The sequence below is a fragment of the Triticum urartu genome, chromosome 7A, assembly GCF_056163025.1.
Source record: "Triticum urartu cultivar PI428250 chromosome 7A, HENAU_Tu73, whole genome shotgun sequence".
Classification (NCBI taxonomy): Eukaryota; Viridiplantae; Streptophyta; class Magnoliopsida; order Poales; family Poaceae; genus Triticum; species Triticum urartu.
The window spans coordinates 101,448,369-101,465,306 of record NC_141879.1 but is presented as its reverse complement, the minus strand read 5'-3'; the positions used below and the strand labels follow the sequence as shown (position 1 = coordinate 101,465,306).

The 16,938-nt window shown below is 44.0% G+C and overlaps 1 protein-coding gene across 1 annotated transcript; it reads left to right on the top strand.

Annotated features, from left to right (window-relative positions):
- Positions 1–1,198: 1,198 nt before the first annotated feature.
- Positions 1,199–7,213, top strand: LOC147958273 (uncharacterized). The gene is made up of 3 exons (XM_087532023.1): positions 1,199–1,651; positions 7,068–7,095; positions 7,140–7,213. Exons 1-3 carry the CDS (start codon positions 1,199–1,201, stop codon positions 7,211–7,213), a joined length of 555 nt encoding a protein of 184 aa, XP_087388149.1.
- The last annotated feature ends 9,725 nt before the right edge of the window (positions 7,214–16,938 follow it).

The following is a 16,938-nucleotide window of genomic DNA, read 5'->3' as shown; positions in this document are numbered from 1 at the left end:
TCGCTAGGAACGGGCGCAGGCGGTTCAGAGTCCGTGGCCGGAGAGAGATCCGGTAGTTTGTCAACACAGCTCTCATGCAGAGTAAGGTCGATGTTCAGCTCGATCGCCGATGGGGGTAAGGCCTCCGTGGTGGGGTCCATCCACCCGTCCATGGACGGCGCAACTGGCTCCGAATTGAGGGTTAGAGCGGCTGCCGGTGCGATCTCCTGAACACTATCAGATGGTAGAGCTAAATCGTACTCATCATGACCGCCTGACGCACAAGGCAGAGGCTCGAATCCGTCGGAGATCAAGTCTCCGCGGATATCGGCCGTGTAGCTTAAGCTCCCAAACATGACCTAATGGCCAGGGGCGTAGCTTTCAATCTGCTCCAGATGGCCAAGCGAATTGGCCCGCAGTGCAAAGCCGCCGAATACGAAAATCTGTCCGGGGAGAAAAGTCTCACCCTGGACTGCATTGCTAACGATGATAGAAGGAGCCATCAAGCCTAACGGCAATGACACAGAGGAACTCTCAATGAAAGCACCAATGTCGGTGTCAAAACCGATGGATCTCGGGTAGGGGGTCCCGAACTGTGCGTCTAGGCGGATGGTAACAGGAGGCAGGGGACACGAAGTTTTACCCAGGTTCGGGCCCTCTCGATGGAGGTAAAACCCTACGTCATGCTTGGTTAATATTGATGATATGGGTAGTACAAGAGTAGATCTACCATGAGATCAGAGAGGCTAAACCCTAGAAGCTAGCCTATGGTATGATTGTATGTTGTCCTACGGACTAAAACCCTCTGGTATATATAGACACCGGAGAGGGCTAGGGTTACACAAGGTCGGTTACAAAGGAGGAGATATGCATATCCGTATTGCCTAGCTTGCCTTCCACGCCAAGTAGAGTCCCATCCGAACACGAGATGAAGTCTTCAATCTTGTATCTTCATAGTCTAACAGTCCGACCAAAGAATATAGTCCAGCTGTCCGGAGACCCCCTAATCGAGGACTCCCTCAGAGGGCACCTGGCCTGCGTGGACTGCCGTGTCGAGCGCCCCGGGAACTAGCGGCAGTGCCAAAAGTGCGAGCGCGGCGGTGGCTTCAACGTGCGGAACACGGCGGTGGACTCCGTCCTTTCATTGGTGAGGGTGGAGTGCCCGCATGAAGGCTGTGGGCTCTACGTCACTTACCACAAGCTCGCCGATCACCAGAGCATGTGTCCGCTCGCGCCCTACAAATGCCTCGTGCCCGTCTGCGGCTACGAAGGCCCGCCGCCGGCGCTCTACCACCACATCAGCATCGCGCATCCCATGCCCGTGCACAGGATCCAGTACGGCACGATGCTCCAGCTGCAAGTGCCATTGTCGGAGCCACGGCTCTTGCTGTTCGCGGAGGAGGACCACCGCGCGTTTTTCTTGGTCAGCGGCGTGCTCGACATCGGCACGCCTATCACCGTGTCGGTCGTCTGCATCAGAGCGGGGGCGTCCCCACTACCGCACTACATGGCCAAGCTGTGGGCGAATGGCCCGCCGGGGGATCCCAAAGGCACGACCGACACCGTCAAGGTGGAAATGGCGGTGACAAGCAGCAAGGATCCCAGCGATGTTGACGTGCAAGAGCTGACCTTCTTGACAGTTCCGCCCAAGCTGCTGGCCGGGGCTAAGCTTGTGTCCCTCCACATTCAGATTGACAAGCTCACGTCCTAAATGTTTCTACAATGCCTTCTGTTTATCTTAGTAATATGCTAATATAGGGATTACCTTGGTCTACTTTAGCTTAAGAAATGGTGGGTTTTGGTGGCGATGCAATAATCGGTTTAGGATGTGGATTGTGTCGTCGGTTGTGAAATGGCGGGTTCTAGCGCGGATGTTTGGCCTTTGTTGGCCTCTTGGGATGTTGCGATTTCAATCTGGTAGCTTTTAGTCCTTCGTGTTAGGCTGGAGTTGTGCTGAACTTCTTATGAATTGTGGTGGTTTTCAGTAATGAAAATCGGAAGGGGCAAGCCCTTCTTTGATCAAAAAAATTAATCGTCCTTATATATTCATCAGTCTTGCTATAAGTCGTAGTAGATGCTATATAGGTCCGTCGGATCTTACATCAAGATCCATGCTTTCAGATTTTCTTTTTTCTCTCTTAAATCTCAGTCAAGTGAGACATAGCCACGCCATTAAATAGAGGCTCGGGCACCATTAATGGAGACCTTGGGAGAGAGGTGGACGGCAGATGGAGGTCAAAGGGCTCTCCTCCCGATAAGCACGCGCAGAGGTCTGATCGCACGTCTCTCGTACTCAAATAGCTACCCTGCACGGCGCCTCCTAGCTAATAAAAAATGGGGACGCATGGCGGCACGTAAATGGTACTAGTAAGTAGAACGCCTACGGTTTCAATAATACTTGTGTTTCCGATTGTAACGTGACAGCACTTGTTCCAAAATGACTTTGTTGATTGTTAATGTGTGCGCCTTCGCAAATCAGGCTGCAAATTTACCACAGCATGTTGGTGCCATGTCATGGCACCAATCCAAGTTTCATTATTTCCATGCGTGTTTTGGATTTACAGGAATTAAAAAACTAAGTTTCTCAATGTTTCCAACCCAGCCACGACGCCCAGAATTTTGTATTTCATTCCCATTTCTTGCATGGAACCTAGAAATTTACCCGAGGACACACATGTGATTTTTCAACCAACTTTGGTGCACTGGAACATGTGCTTGTATTTCAAATTTGACTTATGCACATTAAATGACCAGAAACTCAATTAATGTATAAAAAACAACAAACAAACCCGGAATAATTCCAAAATTTAACAGGGCACTAATGTAGTTCTATGTTGCCTTCGTTAAGAAACTCAAGCGGGGGGCAGCGTATATCATTTCACACTCAAAGGTGGCACTTCCCTCTTAGAACCACGAGCTTCCAAATCGGCCCAATTTTTTACCCCAACATGTTAGTGCCATGACATGACACCATGCCAAGTTTCATGATTTCCAGGCGAGTTTTGGATTTACATGAATTTAAAATCAAAGTTTCTCGATGTTCTCGGCCGAGTCATGACGCCCAGATGTTTGAATTTCATTCTCATTTCTTCCATGGGACCTAGAAATTCAACCAAGGACACACATGTGATTTTTCAACCCACTTTGGTGCACCGGAGCATGTGCATGCAATTCATATTTAGATTATGCACATTAAAAGTCCAGAAACTCAATTAATGTATAAAAAGGCCAAATGAACCCGAAATTATTCCAAAATTTAACAGGGCACTCATATAGTTCTATGTTGCCTTTGTAAATAAAATCAGGGGGAGGCAGCGTATAGCGTTTCACACACAAAGGTGACACGTTCCCTCTCGGAACCACGAGGCTTGTTGAGAGAATCTCCGGTTTCGCAAGAGGCTTATACCAAAACTTGTCCCAATTCAACCAAAAATTATACGTATGAAAACAGGGTTTAGATTATCCCAAACATCTCGCTACCTAGACCAATAATGTACTATGATTTGAATTCAACATAAAATGGATACAAATATTTGAATTGGAGAGTGTATGGTAATTGTAGTTCATAGTGAAATATGATTACTGCTATATGCATGTTTTTTGTTATCAAGATAATATTTAAATTATTGTATAACTTGACAAAAATCGTATTCAAATAAGGAAAATTGATTCAAATTTAGTCCATATGGTAGACGACAATATATATGTTCACATGGTGGAGTAAAATGTTCATATATGGTGGAAGATCAAAATGTACGACTACATCAATTATAAACCGCAAGGTCACCTAACGATATATTCGAATTTAACATAACGTGGATTCAAAATTTGAAATTCGAGATCATGGCATCTGTAATCATATAAAAAGGGGCATTACTCTTTCTTTGGTGGGAATTGATTTGTTTTTTGTTGTTGTTGAGGGAAATGCGAATCGATTTGGTACTGTGTAGGGTAATCTTGTTCTCCCGATTTTTTTTTACATTTTTCTTGTAGTTTTTTCAATGGCATCTATAGCAATACAGTAAAAGGGGACATGACTCTCTTGTGTCTTGTATGAATTGTTTTTTTACACGTTAAGTTTGTTCTGTCGAACAAGGAATCCGCACCTTGTTATCCTGAAATTTCCAAGCTCGAGTATCTTTTGTCTCACCTGCTTTCAAACTCCCGCTTCTTCAACCCGCGCCGCGCCTTGTTATCCCAAAATTTGGACGCGCGCGAGAACTCCCTCCTCATCCGAAATCGCTCCCGCAGCCCAGACACGCGAAATCCCCCTTCTACCCCTCAGCCGAAAATGAAGCTCCACGTCGCGGTGTCAACACTGGTGGGGGTACGCTGGTACTTACCCTACATTTCGGACAAGCGCATCCCTAAGCTTGGCTCCCCCTCCCCCTTCGCCCCCCCCCAATCGTACACCGAGGCCGCCAAAACCCGCAAAACCCCACGCTCCTCCGTCGGCCTCCCGACCGCCCCCAGCCGGAGACTCTTCCCCGACTACGTCGTCCACTGCAATAGCTCGCCGTCCCTCATCCACCGCATCGGAAGAGGATCCGTTGTCGATCTCGTCGTCCTGCCGGATCAGCCGCCCCGTCCTCCACCTCCAAGGAGCTGCCCCGACGTTCGCCTCGTCTATCACGCCACCTCAATCCCCACAGCACCGTCTTGACCTGCCCCACCGGAACCGCAGCACCCTCACCAATTCCTCCGATGAAGCCGAGGCCAACTCAGCGCCACCAAGGAGGTTCTGCACTCACCACTGCATTTTATCTTTTATTTGATCTCACGAGGATGCCGGTGCTCGATATCGAGCAGACATGGCGTGTCTCCATCGACGGCGCCGTCGCCGGCCACATCATCCACGGCGTCTCTCCCCCATGTCATTGCTTCCTCAGCGGCGACTTCCACAACGGCACTAGCTGCAGCTGCTCTGGCTCTCGCTCGCGTTGCGGCTCTATTCTTGCTGTCGGTCGCGCTACTGCACTGCTCCTACTTTTATTCATGATGCTGCTCTACTCTTGCTCTCGCTTGTGCTGCTGCTGCTGCATGACCTCTGGCAGCTACAGGAGTTGCTGCTTTAGCACTCGCTCGCGATGCTACTGCACGACTTGCTCTCTGCTATTGTGTTCCCTGCTCGAGCGTTTGCCGATTTAGATTACTGCTTCTCTGCTACTAGTGCTTGAACGCCCTAAACATCTATTGCAATGCTCTGTTACTACTTCAATCAGTTTTGATAGTAAAATTCAGTTTCGACTGTGAAGTTCATTTTCTTTAGTTAAGTTCAGAGTGAACAGTACTTACAGCATCTGTCGGAGCGGCCGTGGCGCGGCTGATGCGTTTTACATCTAGCACTTTTTGGTGATGTATTTTACATCATCTATTGCAGATGATATTAGGGTCCCACTTCAAATTAACGTTGTCTGTGTTGTCATGCTTTAGCCTCGTCGTCGTACACCTTAGCGGAGCTGCTCCAACGACGGAACCGTCCATCACGGCGGAGCAGTACCCTCGGCGCTGTTTCCAGAGGCCTCGGATCTTCTTCCCCGCCTCCGACAGTCACACCAGCATCATCACCATCCTCCACGTCCAACCCAATGATGCTGAGGTCCACAAGGCTATGCCAAAAAGGTTGTACACTCGACGCATCACTTTGTTTCTCCATTCCTCTGTTCTTCCAATTCATGTGAGCCAAACACCTAGGTTGACTGAAATCCTATGTTTCCAAATGCTCTGTTTTGCACGTGCATTCCTATCCTATTCATGTGTTTTTCTTGTCCCTGCGTTTATAGAATCCTCCAATTCTAAGGAGCCCTTACAGATTTACTTCATTTTCAGATAGGCGTCAAAGAAAACTCTGTCACTACAAGGAAACCCGCTATAAAGCAGCAAAAAGTTTACAATGTTTTGAGGATATGTTGTAAAATTCAGAATAGATACACATATACGGGTTGTAGTATATGTGTTGCAGATTTGCAGCTCATGACCCTATGATGATTATAAAAAAAGAATAGAGGAAAGGAGAGGGAGACGGGTGAGAAACAGAGCCCACAACTCCCTCGTCTCTACCAAGTTGCATCCACCAATGCCTCGTCTCCCTCCTCCGACCCGCCTCGTCTCCCTTGCGCCGACCCTCCCCCTCCCCTCCTCCCACCTCACAGCTCCGGAGGCTGCCGGATCCGCCACATCGCCACCCAACCGTCCCTCTCGCGTACCATCCCGGTCTCTTCACGCGGCTCCTCCCTGCGCTACCTGCGGCGGCTGCATCAGGCGATGTCCGGCGAATCCCACCAGCGCCAAGCACAACCCGAGGTCCCTTCGCTTCGTGGAGCACTCCCACCCAGCTAGATCGAGCGCTCGCTGCCACCAAAGCGCACCCGCGACCCACCCCCCATGGCTAGGGTTTCAGGCGTCGGATCCAGTGCCGGTCGCCATGTCGTCCTCATCTCATCCGATGAGTGCATCCCCTTCCCTGGCTTCATCCTCTCTCTCTCTCTCTAACCTCTGCTCTTCACTTATCATGTAGACGTGCGGGGAGGAAAGGCCAGTCGACAACCTTGCTGCGGCTCGGGATGAAGCAGCCACGAGCTTCCTTCTCCTTCGGCTTCAGGTTAGTTAGTCCACTCCTCCCTCTGCTCTGGTTCGTGGCACATCAGGAGACATTGTTGTTCTGGTGTTGTTAGGATTTTCTACTGTTTGGGATCAAGTGCCTGCTGGTTGAGGTCAATTTGATTTTTTTTGCTGCTAAAGTGTCAAAGCAAAGGACGACCACATGCTTGACTGAGTCATGATGTGTTGAGGCTGGGAAGGTCGGCATGTCCTCCAACCGTGCCAAATACACCTACTATGCTGCTGCCTTGCAAGCAGTAGTGGCTAGAAATCAACCCCTAGCTGCATATTCTTTCTAGGGTAACATCATTGTAGGGAGGGATTCTGAAGCCCATCTATGCAGTAACTAGTGTGTTTGAGGCAATTAGTACAAAAAACACATAGGTATAGTTAAAATTTAGGTTAGGGTCTACAAGTAATTAATACAGTATATATCTCCAAGGCCCTGATTATTTTCTTTTCCAATCTTAAGTATTCTCCTGTTTCAGGTTTTGACCATGGACAACATATATTCTTGTAGGCTAATTACTAAATCAATCTAACGATGGTTCATGTGGCAGTGGTGGTGTACCAACGGCAGTTTGAAGCAGATAAGGCGGCCACGGGCGTCTTTGGCGGCGAGGCCGTCCAGTGAATGTAATGGCTGTGTGGCCATTTGTGATCTATTCTCCATCCTTTAAGCTCATAACAGAAGAAAGAGCTATACAATCACTAAAAAAACATGTCTTGTATGCATGTATTGATGAGTACTCCTCTTGACTCAATTGTGTTGTAGGGAGTGAAAGCATCCAGTTGCGGTGGTCTGCAGCTCTGGTCGCCTCCAGCAACACCACATAATCAAAGTTCCAAACAGTAGTGTTGGACTGCTGCCTCCAGCCAACCATAACATAATCATTGGATGTGTCTCTTATGTAGAAGATTTGAGTGATGTACGTGTTTATTTCAGAAATCGTTTTCTTAATGAAGATTTATATAATACAGATATTCCTGTACATTAACTTTAGTTTTTTTGCTAACTAGAAAGTGTGGTTTCCTTTTTTTTTACACCAACTCACTAAAGCATGGGGTTCATTTGGGGTTCCTAGATAGCTAAATTTCGGAGCACACAAGATTTAGACTCCTACTATGTAATTAAAGGAAATCACAATATTAACTAATATCCTCTGTATATTTACTAACACTGGATCCCAGACTTCTAAATATAAATTATAATTTGGAAAGTTTATTTATAGGAATGATAATTAGTATGTATAAATGCATTTATTAAAATAAATTTATTTCAGCCACATGTAAGCCAACACAGTATCACATGTAATATTTCTCAATTAGTTAAAAGTATGCTTCTTTTAAAATTTACGGTTTTATTTTTTATTACATGGCAAATTAAAATTGTCGTGCAGACGCACTGGTTGATGACTAGTCTAACTAACTCAGGGATAAATTCACTGAGTAAGATGTAAAGTTTCCAAGATAGTAACTAGGACACATAGAATGGGACGAATATAGATTCTCTTCTTTTATTAAGTAGAATGGAACATGGTGAAGCTTTACTTGTGTTGCGCTGTTCTAGAGATGCATGAGACACCTGTAACCTTTTCCCCTTGGCATTGCAGCTGCACACACCAACTTGATGTAGGGGGGACACCATGGAAGGTATACACTCTTCCTCTCTCCCTAGTGTACTACTGCTCGTCGTGTCCATGACCATTGAACCATGCTAGGTTCTATCTGTCCATATAATGTGAGCCATGTTGTTCTGCAGGTTATGTCGTATATTGTGGCGTCTGGATTAGTCATCAATGATCACTAACACTCAAGCCGGTATATTTTCAGAATCATAACAAGGACGTAGTTCTTGCTACAGTTCTAAGTTATGATCCTATATTTAAACTTGATGGTGCTGAAATAAAAATGCATTTTGGGCAGTGTAATACTACACTTGCGAAAACTGAAGATTTGGTACAGAGTCGCAAAAACTGCAATACTAATGGTAATGCAGAAAAAATATATTGCATGGCCTTCAACGTTTGTACGTGTCGAATATCCTGCCTTTATCACTACTTGCATCATGTCAATGCATTATGTGTTAATAGTTTGTTTTGTTATTTTCTTTGTAGATTGAGAAGATATATAGATGATCATTTGGTGTGTAACAAGTATACTGCAATGATGATGATGATGATGATGATGATGATGACGACGATATTTTGGTTCATGATGATGATGATGGATGCTTTCGATTTTAGTTAAGTTGTGGGATGTTAGTTTTAGCCAAGTTGTAGTGATGTTGATGGATGATTTTAGTTTAGATTTTGCTGCCAAGAAAATTTTAGATTATGCATCACATTTGGATGATGTTCTTCCTGTAATATCCATTATTGTAATCCAACAGTTTTATGTGATATATGATTTCTTTCTCTTGTGAGTATATTCTCTTAATTTTTCCTCACTTGATACACATCATTATAAACATTATGTGGAGCATTAATTTAATTGTTGACATTATACAATGTTATTCATATTATATATGCACCAACATCTGAAGCCTTGCAAATTCTCTGTTGCCAAGCAATCAGATTTGGATTCATGTACATTGAGCACCAACGTATATAAGTGTTGTAAAAATAGGTTTTATGTGTTGTACTCTTGCAATGGTCCCTTTTACCAACGGTAGTATAAGTGTTGTATTATGCGTTAGCAACACTGGATAAGGCTACGCATCCCAATCCGTTGGTAAAGACCCTAGCAACGCATATATGGACTTTTAGATACGGAAAAAGCGTTGCTACAGGTGAGGTCATGTTGTAGTGTGTGTGTTATGTCCTGCTCCTGCCGTGTCGTCATCCACCCCATCTGAGGTGCACCATCGACAGAAGCGTTCACTGCAGCAGAGATCCCCCCTACAGACTTCCTTTCGCCGCCTCATATCATCTTCCCCGTTGCCGGCAGCCACGCCAACTGCATTACCATCATCGACTGAGCAGATGAACCTGAGGACTACACAGTTCCGGAAGAGAGGTCACAGTCTTTTTTGTTTGCTTACGTTATACATCGGTTATTATTACCTGCTACTTTATCATCCAATCTTGAGTTTTGAATTGCCCATGGGTTTCATATCGAGCCAGCAACGAATAGTATTTGTCTACTATCTGGTTCATCTAGGGTCTTCTATGTGGTTCATTTTGGGTGGGCAACAAACAATAGATGATCCATTGTCTATCTTTTTAAACTGAAGCTATAATCTACCTGCTATCATTAGTTTTGGATCCATCCACTCGTTTGCTACCATCAGTCTTGATTTTTGCATGCACCCCTTAGGCCTTACAAAATCTAACTATTTTTTTATTATGCATGTCAGATATTGTACACAATCGTACTGAACATGTAGAGAAAAAGAGAAGACCGTTGCGTGCGAATATAATGTCAGGCAGACGCCGCTCCATGGTGGGCGAAATGCCCCCCCTCCTGCATTTCCAGATTGTATTCCAGAGGAAGATAACTGTTCAGATGGAGATTCAGAAGGAGCCGACCACGCCTGTTTACCACCTGAGGTGTTTGCTCTAACCGGGCATGCTGATGTTGGTCATATCATGCATATGGCGCCTTGTATTGCTTACATTATACATCTTATATGTCATCAGCTTAGTTTAGATTTGCTTTGTGTGAATGCCACCTGTTTGGTTTCTATATCATACTCCCACCATTCCTAAATATTTGTATTTTTGGAGATTTCAACAAGTGACTACATACGGAACAAAATGAGTGAATCTACACTCTAAAATATGTCTATATACATCCGTATGTGGTAGTCCATTTGAAATCTCTAAAAAGACAAATATTTAGGAACAGAGGGAGTATATGGGAATTATGCAATGCCATCTTCTTTAGCCAGGAATCATATACGTGAATCATGCAATGTCATCCTGTTTAGCCAGTCATCGTATATGTGAATTGTATCGTACCATATTTTTTTCCATAATGTATTCCATTTGTCAACAATGTTTATACATTCATCTACTCTTCCTGTGCATCAGCCATTTGAGTCGGTCATGGGAAAATCTAGAGTGAAAACAAGGTCTTCTGAGCAGTCAGTGCTACCTGTCGATGCAGATTTCTTGCTGGTTACAGATAGCTCCTCAGAGGAGGATTCAGAGAGAGATGACAGTCGTATCCACCCCCCCCCCCCGAGGTGCATGCTCTAACTTGGCTGGGTTATATTGCTCATATCATGCATATGGTGTCTTGCATTGCCATGCCATCTGCTTAGATTAGACATGCTTTGTGTGAATGCCTCTTGTTTGCTTTCTATATCAGATATGTGAATTATGCAATGCCATGTTTTTCAGCCAGTTATCATATATGTGAATTATGCACCATCATGGAGCCAGGCATCATATATGTGAATTATCTCATGCCATCTTTTTTCCCATTACATATTCCATTTGTCGACAATCTGTGTATATTGAACTACTCTTCATGTGTATCAGCCATTTGAGCCGGTTATGGAAAAATCTAGAGTGAAAACAATGTCTTCAGAGCAGGCAATGGTACCTGTTGAAGCATATATCTCGATGGTTACAGGGAGCTCCTCAGAGGAGTATTCAGAGACAGATGACCAGTCCTATATCCCACCTGAGGTGTATGCTCTAAGTTGCAATGTTTATATTTCTCATATGATGCATATGGTGTCTTGCATTGCTTAGTTTAGACATCATATGCACAATATTGAATTCTATCTGGTTAGTTTAGAGATCATACATGCGAGTGCCAGCTGCTTAGTATATGAATCAATTATGTCAATTATATCAAGCCATCATGTATACTTAGACAACATGTATGTGAATTATTTCATCCCAACCTATTTTAGAAAGACATCATATAGTTTTGTCATGTCATGATGTTTAGGTACTCATCATATGTTGAATTATGCCATTATATCATGTTAAGTTATCCATCATATATCTGAAACTGTGTCATGCTATCCTGTTTAGTTAGGCATCATATATGTGAAATTGTGTCATGCTGTCCTGTTTGGTTAGACAACATATATGTGAATTACCACATCTGTCTATCATACAATGTATGTACGTTCAATTTCTTTTCTTTTTTATCAGCCATTTGAATTGGAGGGGGTGATGGCAGTATCTAAGGGAGCAAAATCCCGTTCTTCACAAAAGACAGTGCTACCCATCGATGCAGATAGAACCATGGTTGCACTGGCCCACAAACTAGCCCCACCACACATAATCGAGACTCTTCCAGATTGCACACTTACACCGTTGGGCACAGAACCAGCTACAACCCATCTAACCGCAACCCCAGCAGATAGTAACCCACTTATAGTTGACAAAGCACCATGTCCACCACAGAGTACCCCCACACAAGTAGTTTGTAAAGCTACTGCAGTGCCAAAAGCACGAAGACCACCACAGCTAACCCAAACTCCACGTTTAAAGCAGAAGAGCAACTGTTCTCAGGTCAGATTCCGTAGCTATGGTCCATACTCCTTTGTTGTTGCATCACTGTATTTACTCATATCAACTACTTTCGAATTTGAAGGATCCAATTGAAACTCCAATGGCGCAACAGGTATGTTTTGAACCTATTTCTTTAACTGGATTGTTGTTCTAACTTCTTGCTCTATGTTGATTTCAGTTTAAGTTGTATAAACAGTTATGTTATCATGTGATGCACATTACAAGTGTTGCCAATGCTGTGTAGTTTCTCACACTTATATTTTGTCTATGCTGTTGTGTCTTAAAAATATATGAGTTGAACTGTGTCTCTATCTTGATTAGGGAACATAAACTAGAATGATATGGACAATACAGTGTCCATAGTACATAGATATATGTTGGTTTCATGCTGTTATCCTGTCCACCTTACTACTGAACTGGTTTACCAAAATGAGTTTCGTATACTACAAGCTAAACATGTGGTGTGTCTGCTTGTTTCTCTTGTAGTATGCAAACAAAATATTGGAGAAGAGCACCCCACTATGCAATGGTAGAGAAAGTAATGCAGATAAGGTTCAAGATGGTGAGACAACCCTGTTAGTCTCCAAGAAAGGTGGTAAAAACGATCTTGTAGACAGTGAGAAAACCCCACAGTCCTACGTTGATGTAGTGTTCGAGTTACTGGCCAGTACCGCTGGCACAAGCTCTTCGAACTCGCTTCCTGAATCACTTCGGCTTCTTCAGTCTCAGCTACAAGCTGAAAGGCATCAGTCAGCTGTGCTGTGGAAAGAAGCCGAAGGACTGAGGAAGTCCCTGCAGAATTCAGATGCGTACTTTCTTGTGCAATAGCAAGCACTGGAGGATTTACGCGCCAAACAAGAGAAAGTTAATAAGCTTGCTAAGCATCTTGCCAGCATTATGGGTACCCAGGATATTGTTTCTTGAACTCTTATGAAGTGGTTTCAGTTCTGGACTTGTTTTGCTGCGGAGTTTATCTGCTGCTTTATTCCCTATATTTGCACTGGTGGCGAACTTTGATGCCCAGTGGATGTAATATATGTAATAGCCATGATAGCCTAGCATAAGTTGCTTGCTTGTTTATTTGTTTGCTTGTAGTCAGTGTAGTTCTTTTTCCGCGGTTTGCTAGTGGCTGCAATAACCTATTTTTTAAAACTAGGCCACAATAACCATGGGCTAATATTTACTGTAGTGACACTGGGCCTCCTACGGGCCATAGAAACAGTCAGCCTTCTACGGGCCGTAGAAACAGTAGGCCTTCTATGGGCCGTAGAAAAAATGGGCCTTCTACGGGCCGTAGAAACAATGGGCCTTCTATGGGCCGTATCATCAATGGGCCTTATATGGGCCGTATGATCGATTGGCCAAACATGGGCCAATAACAGGCCGCATTATGGCCGTAAACGGGCTAGAGTTGGAATCGTCCGTTCATGGGCCGACCATAACAGGCCATCGTTAATAGGCCATATTTGATGACGCTATGAAAACGGCCCAACATATTAACGGACCACAAACGGGCCGACTGTAACCACGGGCTGAATTTTGCCCACAAGCAGAAAATGACAGTAACGGGCCATAAGTAAACAAATGCTGGAAATGATCCCAAGAATAAATGGGCTCTGAGAAGGCCGAAAGACAACATGGGCTGGAAACGGCCCAACAGAATAATGGGCCGTTAATGGGTATAAAGTGATACACTGTTCATTACGGGCCAGTTTCACCACGGGCCGTTAATAGGCCAAGAGTTACATAGGGCCTCATATGGGCCGAAAGACGTCATGGGCCATACATGGGCTAGAAGTGAAAACGGGCTGGAATCATATTGGATGGCCCAGATGACACTATTCGGCCTAATTCGGATAGGGCGTAATGGGCCTTGGGTTAGCGGGCTGTAAATGGGCTATATGCGAATAGGTCATTAACAGGCTTTACATGGGCCGGCCCGCCACCTTTTGACCAAGTCAAACGGGCCGGCCTTTTCACACGAATGGGCCTCTGTTGGGCCGTGCCATGTGTCAACGTATCACAGGCGCCTTCTGTCCAATGAGTGGATGACATCTGTCCCAACGATGAGCCGACACGTGTTTCCTCCAGCCAATGATGATTTTACACGTGGAAAATCCCCATTGGTCGGGGCTATTAACGGGTTATCGGATCCAAAACCCCACCCGATAGCTTAACGGTGTTCCGTTACGGTGGATGCCACATGTCGGTCACCCTTGACGAAATCACTTCTGTGACGCGCGATTTATCGTCATAGAAGTGCACACTTCCGTGATGATAATTTTGGTAATGTCATGGAACACTTCTACGACAGCACATGTATGACTATCTTGATTCTGTCACAAAATCGTCATGGATGTACATGCATGACAAAAAATGCGACCTACTGTGACAAACACGTATCATCACGGAAGTGTATTTTTTTTGTAGTGAACCCTGCAACCAAATAACAAAGTGTCTCTTGTGTCCCCAACACACCTAATACAATGGTAAATTGTATAGGTGCACTAGTTCGGCGAAGAGATGATGATACAAGTGCAATATGGATGGTAGATATAGGTTTTTGTAATCTGAAAATATAAAAACAGCAAGGTAACTAATGATAAAAGTGAGCAAAACGGTATTGCAATGCGTTGAAACAAGGCCTAGGGTTCATACTTTCACTAGTGCAAGTTCTCTCAACAATAATAACATAATTGGATCATATAACTATCCCTCAACATGCAACAAAGAGTCACTCCAAAGTCACTAATAGCGGAGAACAAACGAAGAGATTATGGTAGGGTACGAAACCACCTCAAAGTTATCCTTTCTGAACAATCTATTCAAGAGTCCGTAGTAAAATAACACGAAGCTATTCTTTCCGTTCAATCTATCCTAGAGTTCTTACTAGAATAACACCTTAAGACACAAATCAACCAAAACCCTAATGTCACCTAGATACTCCAATGTCACCTCAAGTATCCGTGGGTATGATGATACGATATGCATCACACAATCTCAGATTCATCTATTCAACCAACACAAAGAACTTCAAAGAGTGCCCCAAAGTTTCTACTGGAGAGTCGAGACGAAAACGTGTGCCAACCCCTATGCATAAGTTCACGAGGTCATGGAACTCGCAAGTCGATCACCAAAGCATACATCAAGTGGATCACGTGATATCCCATTGTCACCACAGATAAGCACATGCAAGACATACATCAAGTGTTCTCAAATCCTTAAAGACTCAATCCGATAAGATAACTTCAAAGGGAAAACTCAATTCATCACAAGAGAGTAGAGGGGGAGAAACATCATAAGATCCAAATATAATAGCAAAGCTCGCGATACATCAAGATCGTGCCACCTCAAGAACACGAGAGAGAGAGAGAGAGAGATCAAACACATAGCTACTTGTACATACCCTCAGCCCCGAGGGTGGACTACTCCCTCCTCGTCATGGAGAGCGCCAGGATGATGAAGATGGCCACTGAAGAGGGATTCCCCCCCTCCGGCGGGGTGCCGGAACGGGTCTAGATTGGTTTTCGATGGCTACGGAGGCTTCTGGCGGCAGAACTCCCGATCTTCTGGAGGTTTCAGTATTTATAGGATTTTTTGGCGTAGGTCTCACGTCAGGGGGGGTCTCCGGGATGTCCACGAGGCAGGGGCCCACTCCCAGGGGGTGGGCGCGCCCCCACCCTCGTGGGCAGCCCGGGACTCTCCTGGCCCAACTCTTTTACTCCGGGGTCTTCTTTTGGTCCATAAAAAATCGTCAAAACTGGCACGTCAATTGGACTCCGTTTGGTATTCCTTTTCTGTAAAACTCAAAAACTAGGAAAAAATAGAAACTGGCACTGGGCTCTAGGTTAATAGGTTAGTCCCAAAAATCATATAAAATAGCATATAAATGCATATAAAACATCCAAGGTTGATAATATAATAGCATGGAACAATAAAAAATTATAGATATGTTGGAGACATATTGTAACATCCCAAAATTCTAAATTTTAGAATGTTATATTAAATAAATTTTTGTGTTTGTTTGTTTGATTGAATGCTTGATTGATTGACTAAAAGTGAGTGAAATTTGAAACTTTTGAGAGTTTAATGAGAGGGAATGAAATGACTTTCCCAAAAACCCTAGGAATTCAAATTCATTTCATCACAAAAACCCTAGAGTGAAGATGATATGACTTCTTCCATTCAAAGAAATGAAAAGGGGTTTGAAAAGATTTGAATTCCATCTGAAAATATTTCAAATTCGAAACTTTATGCAACTCAATGATTTCCATGAGAGAAGATAAAATGACTTCTTCAATTATATGAAATATGAGTTGGAAGTTACAAAGAATCAAATTGAAAGTCATTTGGAATTATTTTGGAACCCACTTTCAATTTAGGAGTTATTTGCCTTTTATTCAAATTATTTTTCTCCTAAAAATAAATAAATGGAAATATGGGTAAAATGATTCCCTTCGATGAAAAATTAGGAGAAAATAAATTTGAAATCATTTTGGTATTTTAAAAATGATTTTTGTTGGGTTTTATTGCAACAGTAGTATTGTTTCCTTTATTTAATTTTTTTGAGGATTTTTCTTGCCTATGAAAATATGTTCATGTTTTAGGAAATTTTATTCTTGGTATATAATATGTCTATATAAAAGTCTTATTGTTTTTCCTTTTTTTAGTTTTCTTGTGTGTGCTTATTTCTTTTTTTTAAAGAGAAAAAATGGCCGAAGCCGACGGACTGAGGCCCACCTACCCTTCTCTCTCTCTCCCTCGGCCCATCTACGCGCCAGGCTGGCCTAGCATCCACGCGCATGCCCGGAGCCCCTTCGCCACGGTCACCCGCTCCCTCCTCGCTCGCCCTGTGCCGCTGACCGCTGGGTCCCACTGCCCG